General features: G+C 36.5%; 1 protein-coding gene across 1 annotated transcript; it reads right to left on the bottom strand.

Annotated features, from left to right (window-relative positions):
• Positions 1 to 1,127: 1,127 nt before the first annotated feature.
• On the bottom strand, positions 1,128 to 11,569 carry hsf2 (heat shock transcription factor 2). Its single transcript, XM_077220637.1, has 12 exons — positions 10,964 to 11,569; positions 10,382 to 10,490; positions 10,151 to 10,278; positions 9,873 to 9,997; positions 6,226 to 6,301; positions 4,819 to 4,880; positions 4,063 to 4,141; positions 3,630 to 3,754; positions 3,287 to 3,538; positions 2,220 to 2,322; positions 1,991 to 2,054; positions 1,128 to 1,910 (listed from the first exon to the last, which is right to left on the bottom strand). The coding sequence occupies exons 1-12, from the start codon at positions 11,054 to 11,056 to the stop codon at positions 1,627 to 1,629; spliced, it is 1,500 nt and encodes a 499-aa protein (XP_077076752.1). The 5' UTR covers positions 11,057 to 11,569; the 3' UTR covers positions 1,128 to 1,626.
• Between the last annotated feature and the right edge of the window lie 2,805 nt (positions 11,570 to 14,374).

Genomic DNA, 14,374 nt, shown 5'->3' with positions numbered 1-14,374 from the left:
TTCAGCAGATGGAAGCATGAAGTGCTCCAAAATCTCCTGATAGTTAGCTGCATTGACCCTGCCCTTGATAAAACCCAGTGGACCAACACCCGCAGCTGACATGGCACCCCAGACCATCACTGACTGTGGGAACTTGACACTGGACTTCAGGCATTTTGGCATTTCCTTCTCCCCAGTCTTCCTCCAGACTCTGGCACCTTGATTTCCGAATGACATGCAAAACTGAGCAACAGTCCAGTGTTGCTTCTCTGTAGCCCAGGTCAGGCGCTTCTGCCGCTGTTTCTGGTTCAAAAGTGGCTTGACCTGGGGAATGCGGCACCTGTAGCCCATTTCCTGCACACGCCTGTGCACGGTGGCTCTGGATGTTTCTATTCCAGACTCAGTCCACTGCTTCCGCAGGTCCCCCAAGGTCTGGAATCGGTCCTTCTCCACAATCTTCCTCAGGGTCCGGTCACCTCTTCTCGTTGTGCAGCGTTTTTTGCCACACTTTTTCCTTCCCACAGACTTCCCACTGAGGTGCCTTGATACAGCACTCTGGGAACAGCCTATTTGTTCAGAAATTTCTTTCTGTGTCTTACCCTCTTGCTTGAGGGTGTCAATGATGGCCTTCTGGACAGCAGTCAGGTCGGCAGTCTTACCCATGATTGCGGTTTTGAGTAATGAAACAGGCTGGGAGTTTTTAAAAGCCTCAGGAATCTTTTGCAGGTGTTTAGAGTTAATTAGTTGATTCAGATGATTAGGTTAATAGCTCGTTTAGAGACCCTTTTCATGATATGCTAATTTTTTGAGACAGGAATTTTGGGTTTTCATGAGCTGTATGCCAAAATCATCAGTATTAAAACAATAAAAGACCTGAAATATTTCAGTTGGTGTGCAATGAATCTAAAATATATGAAAGTTTAATTTTTATCATTACATTATGGAAAATAATGAACTATCACAATATGCTATTTTTTTGAGAAGGACCTGTATATATATTTGCTTATTGTATGGAAAATGTATGGTTTGTTAAGTTCTATTCACGCATCAACTAAAATCAGTATAGACTAAAGGATAGGACCAATATTGGTTCGCTAAAATTCATATTTTCAACTCCGCTCTTTTTGAAAAACCAAAACACACCAGGATTGACCTTTGAGTTCCTTTAATGCTACTGCAAAGCTAATATTGAAAAGCTCACGGTAACAAGAAATCACTGTATATTGCCCAACATTATGGGACTAACCTTAAGTCTTAACGTCTAATTATAGTGACATTAGGATATCAGGCAGGCACTTCTATACCATATACATAAAGGACAGCTGTGACATTTTTTGAACTGCTCAATAACAACACAGGAAAACACGTGCTTAACAAAACGGCTGCAATGTAAACCAGCAACATAGCTAGCTGCAGCCCAATCTCCACATGTACAGTGTGGAGAGGACGCTAGCAAGTGAACAGTATGTGTATCTATCTATCTATCTATCTAGTAGTGAACAGTAAAAAAAAAAACGTGACATTAAGGAATGTCAAACTCATGGATAGATGGTACCAAAAACAAATATTCTGGCAAATAAATATCATCGTCATTTTGATGCATATTTACAAAAACGTCCGGTCCTTGTTTTCTACGCTAATTCTCTTTCAGATATCGAGCTGTGGCGTGTCGACACATGACAGGTCAGAGTTGAGTTCGCATAGGTAAAACAGCGTGGCCTCGCTCGCCTCCGCCTCCGTCAGGGGCTCCAGACGGATCAGAGAGCTGCGGGGCGTCTTCATCTCCAGGGCCTCGTCCAACAGGTCTGTGGGTTCCTCGGGGCTTTCGGGCAGGCTTAGGTTTTCAACTGCAGAATCTGATGGGGCCAGAGGGGTGCATCCATCCAGGAAGGCCAGCAGAGGGCAGGTCGTGTACTGGATCAGCTGCTTATCTGAATAAAGACACCGACATGCTAGTAAATGCAGCACACAAATGAGGATGTTGATTTACAGAGAATTATGCAACAATTACCTATGTCTTCAGGCTCAGACTTCCCTTTGTTGTCTTTGATGATGTTCTCTTTTGTTCCCGTTTCCTGTCAAAAAAAGAAGAAAAAAGGATATGATAACACAGGATAAGATTCAACAGGTCATCATGAAATGTTAAATTATAGCAGCTGAATGATGCGTAATTGACAACAATTAAACATTTTCACCCCCCAAAAAAGTACACAAAGAGATTACAGAATCTCCAAACATACCTGTAAGATATCTGTGTCACTGTTGAACTGTTTTCCACACAGCATGGCCTGGAAGTCTTCCAGACTACAGTCAATACTGTCCAGATAGTCCATCAACTCTACTCTGTAGTGATTTAATTTACAATGAAATATTAAATATTTTAAATACGTAAAGCAGAAATACCTGTCAAAAAATAATACAATATGAAATATTAATTAAATATGCTTAAAGCAGAAGTACCTGTCAAAAATAATACATACATTAGAGAGAGAGAGCTTGATTTTTTTGGTAGTTGAATAAATTATAAGATACTAAGTCAATATGAGGAAAAGGTTAAAATTGAGGTAAAAAGTCAAAATTAAAGATACTAAATTATAACTATGAGATTAAGTCAGAAATGTTAATTATGACTCCCCAAAGCATTATTTATTCTGATGTGGCAGAAATAGGCTTCCATAAATTTGCGTTTAAAAGTTAGAATAGCATTTGTTTACTCAAAACGTATAACAAGAAACCATTTTTGTTAAAAATAGCTAATTAGAAGCTCATCATGATGAATATTAAAGTGCCCTAATTATGTTATTTTGAAGGTTTCTAATTTTGTTTTGGAGGTCTCCTACAATAGGTTTATATGCATTCAAGGTCAAAATATTATTTTCTCATAATATACACGGCACATCACCTCATTTCTCAAAGAGGTCTAAAAAAAAACCTGGTTTGTTCGCAGATGAAGTTTCACTAAACCTCTCCTTTCTGCAAGCCTACTCTACTCTGATTGGTCAGATAGCCCAGTCTGTTGTGATTGGTCTACCGGAGCGGTCAGCAAACGAAGAGATAATCAATGAAGCAAATGGTTTGTCGGATCTGCATGCAGCGCAGGTTAAAATCTCACACTTCGTACATTGCTACATAAGAAATGAACAGGAAATTAAACTGGAATTGCTGACGACTCAGAGACAACACCTTTTACATTCATAAGCAGCTATTTTTCATACTACATGAAAGGTAACATTTAAAAAAGCATAATAGGGGCACTTTAAATCTTAGCTTCCATTATATTTTATATGCGCAACTTAAGCCGACTTACTTGCCAAGAAGGTTGATGTTTTGTGAAATGGCGCCATTTTCACTGAGAATGGAGTCCATCAGCTTTACTGGATCCTCTAAACTTAGACCTGAAGGTTTGTTCAGTTGCAGAGCGACATTAGTCTGTGAAATGTCAGGGCTGCTTTTGGGTGCTGCTTCTTGCTGAGTGGCTAAATTTGTCACAGTGTCGTTTGTGCTGTCATTTTTTACAGTCGGGCTGCTTTCATGCACGACTTCCGCGATTTCAGCATCCCTGTAGGAAATTGAGAACAACACTCATTTCTAATTTCCCTCCTGCAAAAGACTAGAGGTTCAACTGTTTGAATCAACTCCTAAATACTTACCCTTGGTCAACCGGTACAGATAGGCCATCTGTAACTTCTGGATCTTCGTCTGTGACATCACAGATGATGACGTCTTCAGAAATGTCGGAAGTGTTCTGTAGTCCATTGAGTCCATTCACTGCGGACTAACAGAGAAGGCACGGGATAAGTGTCTGACAAATCTTCCAAGTTTCAATATTAATGAGGAATATCATGTTTATATAAATAAAACGGTCCCCCACCAACGTGAATTTAACTCACGGTGACTCTCGCAATTTAAGGTTCATATCCAGGGGCAGGACACTTTCACAAAAAGCTAACCCTGCCTTAAATCTCATCAAGAAAGAAAAACGCAAGATAATGAATAGCAACATTACGGTAATAAAATAACTGACAGCGCGTTTCTACATAAAGTGAATGGAATCAAATCGCTCACGGATGCTTCTACACGTACTTTGCTGTGGTCCATGGATTCCTCAAGGAATTGGTGGATGAATTTTGACTTCTTTCCATTACTGTTCAGTGCAAGCGGCCTGTAATCAGACAGCAAGTAAAGTGCATATTAATAATAAGGTAAAGAGTCTATTAACATGATTTTAATTTATTAAAAATAAAGTCCAATCTAAAATTACATTAAAAAAAAAAAACAGAATCCAAAGGAATTAGAAAGGAAAATTCAATTTCTTACAATACTCATCTTTAATAGCAAAGATACTTGTTCAAAAATAGCAAAGGTAAACATTATGACTTTTAATGACACTACTGTTCAAACGTTTGGGGTTTGTAGGTTTTTTAAATGTTTTTGAAAGAAGTCCCTCACATTCGTCATGACTGCATTTATTTGAACAAAAGTGCTGTACAATTATAAAATACCATTATAATTTATAATAAATGCTTTTTATTTTAATACATTTTAAAACGATTTTAAAATCGTTACTCCAGCCTTCAGTGTCACATGATCCTACGGATATCATTGTGATATGCTAATATCTTGTTATAATCATTGGTGTTTCTTTGTTTTGTTGGCAAAAACCAAACATGATTTTACAGGATACTTGCATCCTTCCTGAATAAAAGTATTAATTTATCTCTCTCACAAAAAAAATAAATAAAAAAAATAATATATATATATATATATGTACTGACCCCAGACTTTTGAACAGTGGTTGTGTACTTTTGTTAGATCTAGGCACATACTTTTTGGTCTTACCTTTTGCGTTTCAAATTTAACAAACGATTGTTCTGAGCCAATGTGAAGATGAACTGCACCAGCTGGAAGGAGCAATGCAAAAAGTGGCATTAGAATTCAAGCCTGTTCATTGGTTTCACACTGTTACATGCTGATACTGAAAGTCAATGCTATGGAAGTCAATGGGGCCCATATGGGTTACCCATATTCTTCAAAATATCATCTTTTCTGTTCAGCAGAAGAAAGAAATTCACACAGGGTTGTAACAACTTGAGGGTGAGGAAATGAAGACAGAAATATACCTTGACGATTTTAGATCATTTTACATACCCTTTTAAACTGATGTATATTAAGATTCTAAATTGTGTAAGACATAGAAAAGACTAAATGATTGAACACACTCTATGCTTTCATTTTATGTTATTCCCTAGATCATTTATTTGGTGTATTTCATCTGATGCTGCTATGGCTGTAACAGTGAGTATACGGTGTAAATCCTCTGTATATTTCTGTGTATGCGACATTCTCGTTCACCAATAAAAGTCAAACGACGACTATTGTTTTTGTGTTTTTACTATGGGAAAAATGACATGGACAGAGTCATATTTTATTCATATTAAGTATTTTCACATTACATGGCAAATTTAACATCCATTAATGCAAGTTGTCTGAAAGGAAACCCAATATTACTCAGTTGATGACTGAAGTCAAGCTTTGCTTTGAAACATTGCAAGGACTTTTTAATTGGACATCTACAATTACTTAAATCCCTCATTTTAATTTAAATATACATGCATGTCCTCTGATTTATTTGTGAATTATTGTTGGTTATTTCATGACTGATCACATTTCATGTTAAATATTCATGTTTTTATAACATTAAAAAGTCTTCACATATTTATTTATTATGTTATGTCATGCTTATCAAAATAAAACTGAAATGAAAAACTTATGTCGACCTTTATTCTTGTACATACAGGTGCTGAATTAAGCAGTACATAAAATATTGAATGAAAAGCCTTTATGTTGCTACATGTAAACATCTAAAATGTGTTTATTTGACAAATACATCTAATCAACTGTTAAAGACAACAAACACTGTGAGAAAAGAGCACGACTTCAGTGCTCCATTTTCAACTCCTCCCTCGACTTCAAGCGGCAAATCTCACCGATCCGTAAGTTCTTTTGAGATCTGCCAAACGCCTCGCCGTGAATGTAGACAAAAGTATGCAGCTGACGTCATCCTTGAACTGTATTTGTGGAAGATATAGAAATACTGGGTGTACTCCATTCGAGTGGCGCTAGTATTCCACTATGCTGACGGAAGTAAGAATGCACCGCGTAGTGTCAAAACGGAAGTTGCGTGACGTCATGTGAAAACGGCCTATTGCACTGGTGGCAAAACTGTAGTGCACAGGTAGAACGTACCTCCTTTATGACCTGCTGTTGCTGTGCATGTTTCTGTCTGAGATCTGACAGCTCCGTCCACAGAGCCTCATTCTCTCTGAGGAAAAGAGAACAGAAAAGTTTTTGTAGTTGCTAAGATATTCAGAGTGTTTTTTAGTAGAGCACCGACCGATTTGGATTTTTGGGGGCCGATGCCGATACCGATAAAAAAAAAGCCTGATACCGATATATCGGCCGATATTATTTGTGTACAGTAGCAATATTATTTATGTTTATTATAGTACAGTACCAGTCAAAAGTTTGGACACACTTTCCTATTGGTGTGTACAAACTTTTGATGGTACTGTATATAGAATACACAGTATTTAAACAGAATAAATATATAAACGTTTCGCAATGATCTCTCAAATGTGGTGATCAAACACTTGTGTGACATATGTAATGGAGGCAGGGGGAATGATAGAATGAGAATGATACATTTGAGCTGTAACCAAACTAGTTTGCATTGCATTGCATATTATATTATATTCTAAATACTGTTGCATAATCTTCACTAACGACTTTGTCTTTTAATTTAGTCACGTTATATACAACAACTTCAATAAATATATCAAAAGTGTCACTAACAAAACCTTATCATCTTCTATTTTTATTCTTAATTCCTCTAATCTCTACCAGTGGAGGAACAACTCAGATCTTTTTACTAAAGTAAAATTAATAATATCATAACGAAAACGTTTTTTATTACATATGTACAGTACTTTTATACTATTTTAAATACTTAAGCAAAATGTACCGTGAAACTATACTCTTAATGCAAAACGACCCTATATAAAGTGTTATAATTATATAAATGATTGGAATATTGCTTGATGTTGTAGCGTAGCGTTATAGGCAGAATGAGCTTTAACACTGTCTACACCGCTCAGTTTACTGTCAATGTTTCATCAATCAATTGCCTGGATTTAATAAATAACAAATAAATATAGCAGACAATATAATCAGGACTTCTCAGCTGTAGGCCTACGCTTGCAATAGTCACAAGCTCACAGAATACGTGACAGGCTGGTAGCAGAGAAATCAATTCTGTGAATTACACGGCGCAAATCAAAAGTAATAGGCTACTACACACCGGATGAAGAAGCGTTGGCTCTCAACAGAACATAAAATATTCATTTTATTTTTCGAGTTCGCATTTATGAGGAAAAAACAATGTCATGGACATGACCGCCCTGAAAGCGGCACTAAAGTGCTTTAAAACTTTCACAGAGACCTTGAACAGAAAGCAAAGCCTTTCATTAAAGTAAATTTTGTTTTGTATTAATTGTATCGTCATTTTAATCAATGTTTCATCAACCAATTGCCTGGATTTAATAAATAAGAAGTAAATATAGTGGACAATAGATAATCTCAACACGGAGGCGCAGGCGAGTGAACTGCAACTCGTCTCATAAATAAACCGAAACTCAGCGTATAGACCTGAGAAATATCTATATTGAAATGTCTACTTTTAAACAGAACAATTAAAAACGACAGACTGCTCTCTGCTTATATAATCCGTATGAACTGTGCATTTCTCTCTGGCACGTTCAAAGATCGCTAGTCTGCATCGTCAACTTCATCTTTGCAGCCCACAATGACTGAAAACACTTGTTATTAATAAACAACTAAAATGTCTCCTTGCTATATTTGATGTATTTATATAATTGCTTTTGCCAGTTCTTTGCGAGAGCTTTTAGGTGCTTTATTGGCAGCGCCACCTTTACATGAATCACCGCACGCCGCATTTTTTTAAATATTAATTTATCGGCCATTTTAAATGCCGATACCGATAGTTATGAAAATGCCTAATATCGGCCGATAATATCGGCTCGCCGATATATCAGTCGGGCTCTAGTTTTTAGGGATGTGTGAGACTAGCTGAAAAGTTTAGATACGACTAGATTAAACTACTGCTGCTAGTCGTTTTGGAAATACTAGTCATTTACAATTTTTTTTCCTTTTGCACATTTAATGTTTTTCTTTATTTTTTTTTACAAAGGCTATACTTATATTAACGTCATGTTAATGTCACATCCTGAAATTAGGGCTGGGCGATATGGCCATAAAAAAAATCCCAGATTTTTTCACAAAAAATCCGATTTACGATTTAAATCGATTTTTTTCTCTCCCTACTTAAAATCAATCTGCAGATGACAAAGAAATTGTTCAAAACAAGTTTTAACTTTATATTGTTTTAATATTCCCTTCTGGGATTTGATCTCGATTAAAGTGCAATCAGAAACAAAAAGCCAAAAAGACAAGAGGACAGGCCCTGTCTTTGAAAACAGTGAAAATATAACATAAAATAAAATGGGTGGATTGGGATTGGGGGATGTGTAAAAAAACAAAAAACTTGCATCACAACAAGTGTATTGTGATTGTCAAATTATTTGGTAACTAAACATAATTTTATTAAGTTTACTGGTTTGCTACTGTTTTTATTATTGCTTAACACAAATTTCACAATTTCAATTCAATTCTTGTGATTTGATTCTGATCTTGATTCAATATAAATTCCTTTGGATAAATAGGTACAGTAGATACGTTAATGTGTTAATTGTTCTCCCCCAAAAAAAAAAAAAAATCACCTAATGCTGTAAACACACAGAGAGCCCTGTCAGCTGGTATTATTAAAGGTTAAAACCAACTCAAATTAAATATAATGCGTTTTTTATTTTATAATGCGTCTAACTAACATGCGTGCTTTGGGTCATTAAAAGCCATCCTGAGGTAAATGTAACGTTACGTGGGATATGTTGTTCTCCAGCTGTTTTATGGACATCTTTCCGCGGTTGAAAAACACTGATCGATCGATTTTATTACATTTCGGTAAGTTGGTAGTAAAGAGTAACAGATGATCGGTTCACGTGCCGCTTGAACTGAGATCTGCCAGCGTTCTTTCACGTCACATTTACAAGCGCCAAAACAGTGTTTATTGTTTCAATTTTGTAATAAAATTGACAGAATCTGAGAGCTGAGAATCTGTTTCATATCGATAGTAACCTGCTCTGTCTTGTCTGTCGGTGTCAGTGTCCTCTTTGCTTCGCGATTTTTCTCTGCGTGCGAAAATGGATGTGTGGCGTGAGAGCGTGTAAAATGTGACAGAATTGCGTCTCTCACAGTGAACTCGTGAGAGTTGGCGGCCCTGCAGATTCAGCTTGTAAATGTTTTCGGCGGGTGTGCTTCTGCTGCTGCGGTCTTGCTCATGTGCCATGTTGTTTGTGTATCTCTATCATGGCAAGCGCTTAGCCCGGTCTGAACTACGGGAACCCAGATGGGAGCGTCGGCGGTTGTTAAAGAGAAAACCGATTTTCATTCAAAAAAATCGGTGTAAACTACACATTCGAGTTAATCGATAAAATCGATTTATCGCCCAGCCCTACCTGAAATTAATATATTTTTTAACAGACGTGTATATCTGCAGCGGAAAACAAAATCTAGTCGGTTGCAAGATTTCCGTTTAAACGGTAATGAAATTAATCGTTGCAGGGCATTATTAAGCACAACTAGTGTATAATCAGTCCGTTCCCTTAACTTCTGGATAAATGCACACAGATAAATTGAGCTAATACAGGATAATTTAAAGCACAAGCTTAGATTATGTTTCTAAAAGAGTATTTCTTAACCTTTTCAGGGTGGCAAGTCTAGCATCCATGGTTTCCTGCTGCTCATGGACATTCTGAACACTTGTCAGAATTTTAGAAAGATCGTCTTGTCTTATTTTGCTCTCTTCAGGCCGTGCGTTGGACACCTAAATCAAGAATAACAACAATCAACTTAATCTTAAATTCAGATTTTTTTTAAAACAACAAAACCAAATTTGCTAATTATTTTCAGGTCTTCTATGCATAAAAAACAACAACTAATTTTTGTATTTCTTAATTTTCAACATGAAGATGCTTGCCTTTCTTTTGATGTTCTCTAGCAGGTCATCTTGACCATGTTTGAAGTATGGATGCTGGAATTCAACTGGTCCATCCCGCTCTTGCTTCACTATGCCTGCATCAATGTGCATCACTTTCCGAAAACCATCTGTTTGTACGGCAAATCAACAAAGAGATAAATAAATGAACATTGACTTCAGATTACAGACAAACAATGAGGAAGGAGGAGAATTTGTGGAGAAACCACTTACACATGTTGAGCTGTCGGACAAAACTGGCCATGTTGTTGTGCTTAAAAAACTTTGGCAGAATCTCTTTTGCAAACCTTTGTTCATCTAGTACAAGGAAACTGTTCCCTTCCTATAAAGAGAAATAAAGAGCCTTGTTAAAGAAAGAAAACAGACTTCACAAAGAAATAAAAAAGTAGCATAATGTATATATATATATATATATATATATATATATATATATATATATATATATACATATATAATCGAATCAAATCAATGCACTATAGGATTAATTTAATTGCAAGAAACATTGGAAATCGTATAACGAACTACATTTACATCAATGCATTTGGCGGACGCTTTTATCCAAAGCGACTTACATTGCATTTCAAGGTAAACATATTTTACTTTTTGATCAGTTCAGAACAGGATTCAGCTTATTGACATTTATATCACAGACAACACTCGATCATATCTATGGTCTGACACACATCCATCATAATAACCAACTGATCACACAGGATCCGGATTACAAACATCTATGTCACTGAAAGCTAAGCTAAAATGCTAACATTTAACGTTTGGTCTGTTGCTTTTATTTACCTGGCTCCAGCAAATAAATTCATTTGTATCCGAATCCTCGACGAGGGTCCAAAGCTTGGTGAGAAATGCGGGGACGTTGGAGTTATGTTTCATATTTGCTGGAATGAAAACGAAACGTTGCAAAGTATAAATAATAAGAGTCAGTTAGATTTTTTCCCCTTGGGTTAGACAAAACACGAGTAACGGTGAAAAATAGCGACGCAACTACACAACTTCCTGTTGGATTTCAGAGCGCTGATTGGTCCGTTGCGGGCTTACGTAAGTTTACTCACGTGTATGGGCATTCGTGTGTTGGTGTTAACCAATGAAAACGCTCCGCTGGGAGGAGAGCGTACCGATTGTTTACGTTTTTACCCAAAAGAAATAAAACGACGCCAGCGCTCAAAATGAACTGCGTAGTTTTAGTGTTGTAAGTGTTTTTTATGGCTATGTGTTGCAAATCACTATATTAATTCTCAGAAAACATTAAACAAAGGCACAATTGTTTAAAACTGAAATTAAAATATTTTTGATGAAGTCTGTCTTTTTAGATTAGATTAGTAAACAAAATAAAACGCATACATTTGGTAGATCCAACTGGGCTTTTTGTCCACACTTGTCGGAGTCTACGTGGAAAGTGAAATAGAAAATCCGGAGTAGATCTAGTGCAGAGTGGTTACAGAAGGCAGTGAGGGAAATCAGTCTAGCTCCGTTCCACTCTTCAACGTGATTCCATAACGCATTTTTTTAGCCTGAAACTAATTTCGGTGACTGAGAAGAAACGTACGAACTAATTGTCCATTTTTTTGTTTAACATGTAAGTTATTTTATATGATTTAGTTTTTTTTTTTGCACTCTTGTATGCCTATTAAAAAGATATAGTCCATGAACACATTTACATGCCTAATGGCCACAGCTGAATCACACCTGTGCAGACCTGCATGCAGATATTCACTTTTGCTTGTGTGATATTGCTTTAGAGCCGGCCCGAGCCTTTTGTGGGCCCTAAGCAGAATTTGATTTGGGGGCCCCCTCCCACTACGCGAAGTCACCTGTACTTGACAATTATTGACACAAATGTCACGCAATAATGATACATTATAAATGAATACAGTGAGGTTATGTATTAATACTAAATAAATACTAAATAAAAAATAGATGCCTACTTAAATAAAAAAATTGAAACTTTTACTTTACTCTTTTACTAACTCTTTGAAACTTCTTAAAATAAACGGTCTCAAAACGTATATAAAATAAATTATTTGCAAAAAATAATGACAAAACTGAGAAATCAGAAACATAATAAGAACAAGGGTTCAACAATGACAATTATTGTTGAAAACTGTAAAAAAATATTATTATTATTTGTCTACTGTCTCAATACAGTGTAACTGTCCTCAACATCTTTATTATTATTATTATTGTAACAGACTTTGTTGGATTGTACATGACAGAATCCAACAAAGTCTGTTACTATAATACGGGTAATGTACTGGCGCTCGTTGTATGTGTGTATGCAATCTATTTTTCCCCTCGGGGCTTGCCGTAGATAGGATTTGGTCGTGCGCACTTGGTACTGGAGTGTCGCGGGTTTTTGGAGTTAGTGATCTGATGTGTGGTATAATAAAGTGGAGAAGAGTTCAAGCTGCTATGTTTATTATTTATTCAAACTGCTACCCTTACACCTAGAAGGTTAAGTTCCCCTGCGGCTATTTTCTCCAACTTAAACCGATACCGTGACTATGCGCAGTTGCGCACGAATTGTCTATGCACTCGCGAGGTGACTAGATTATGCGCATGACTTAAACGCTGGCAGACACAGCAGCAGTTGTTGGCAGGTATATTGATCATGAAATCAGAATTTTCTTGTCTTGAATTATTCATTCATATTCATTCATTCATTTATGTCACTTGTTTAAGTCATCTAAAAAAAAAAAAAGCAGCCGCTTAGTTCGCTTATGCCTCGGGCCGGCCCTGTATTGCTTAATGTTACTTTTACATTTTTTTGTTGAAGAAATCATGTTTTTTTATTATTTATAATTGCCAATTCTTTAATAAATTGGCTGTTTGTGACAACTTAATGCTAGGTGCCAAACAGTGCCCCACAAAAGATCAATGTAGTGTATCAATAAAATGTATCTTGTTTTTTGTTTCAAGGGCAATAATGGTGAAAATGTTTAATTTCTTTTTTATTTAAAGCCACTAGCCAATACTTTAAATGTGCATTCATTAATTTTGCTTTATTGAGAAGTTTAACACGAACAGTACATGTTTAAAATCATGTTCACTCATATGACATGACAAGACCAGTCATATTTGTAGCATCAGAGTTTATTTTAGATGGAGTGGGTTTCCTCATGGGGGCAGAAATATTGAGATCACATGACCAGCTGAACTCACTTGGTATTGGATTATTGCTTGTGCAGTAAATTATTAAAAGGTATTTCATTAATGGCTTCTATAAAACTAAATGATTTTAGTTTTCATTTAAAAATTTAATAATAAGTTAGTAATTATTATATAATTAATTCCCCGCCCCCCCAAAAACAACAACCAAACAAACACATGTACCCAGAGAAATGTCTATTGGAGCAAAAGTGTGACAACTAACCCCGGTCTCTTATTTTAACAGCAGATCCAGTTCGACATATTGCAGTTTCAGGACATACAGTTTGCACAAGGGCAGCATGTGAGTATTATTAAGCTTATGACTTTTAAGATGTCACTTTTTTAGTTATTACAGTAAACCATTTGGGATTGGTTTACATTTTGCCATTATATAGCCACTGTTATGTTAACAATGCAAGGGAATAATTGCCAGCAACATGTTTAACATTGGGGTAGATGAAAAAATATGTTGAATGACTATTAGAGAATTGAGGATAGAATAACAATTATGATGCATTGTATAAAAGAGTCTGTTAATTAGAGTCCAGTGCCATATTCTAACACTAGATGTCAGCATTACACAGCATTGCGTGTACTGATCTAAATCTGGTCTGAAAAGTTCAGAAACAGATTGATTATCTGGTGTCATTACACTTGTCCAGGACATTCAGACTGTTCAAGTAGGCCTATAGTACATTAAACTACTAAATGCATGCTAAATATGTAGTAATATAGAGCAGAATGCAAGACGTTGTAATTAAGGAGTTAAAAGGGCAGCGTTCTTCAACAAACATAAGCACATGCGGGCAAAAACTGCCCTCCAAAGCCCAGCTCTCTCTCTCTCTCTCTCTCTCTCTCTCTCTCTCTCTCTCTCTCTCTGTCACTCTCTCTCTCTCTCTCTCTCTCTCTCTCTCTCTCTCTCTCTCTCTCTCTCTCTGTCTCTCTCTCTCTCTCTCTCTCTCTCTCTTCTCTCTCTCTCTCTCTCTCTCTCTCTCTCTCTCTCTCTCTCTCTCTCTCTCTCTCTCTCTCTGTCACTCTCTCTCT

This window comes from Siphateles boraxobius, unplaced genomic scaffold (assembly GCF_051911475.1).
Source record: "Siphateles boraxobius isolate OS27281-9 unplaced genomic scaffold, OSU_SipBor_1 8, whole genome shotgun sequence".
In the NCBI taxonomy this organism is placed as follows: Eukaryota; Metazoa; Chordata; class Actinopteri; order Cypriniformes; family Leuciscidae; genus Siphateles; species Siphateles boraxobius.
Note: the sequence above shows the minus strand (reverse complement) of the source record. Positions and strands in the feature narration are given on the sequence as shown.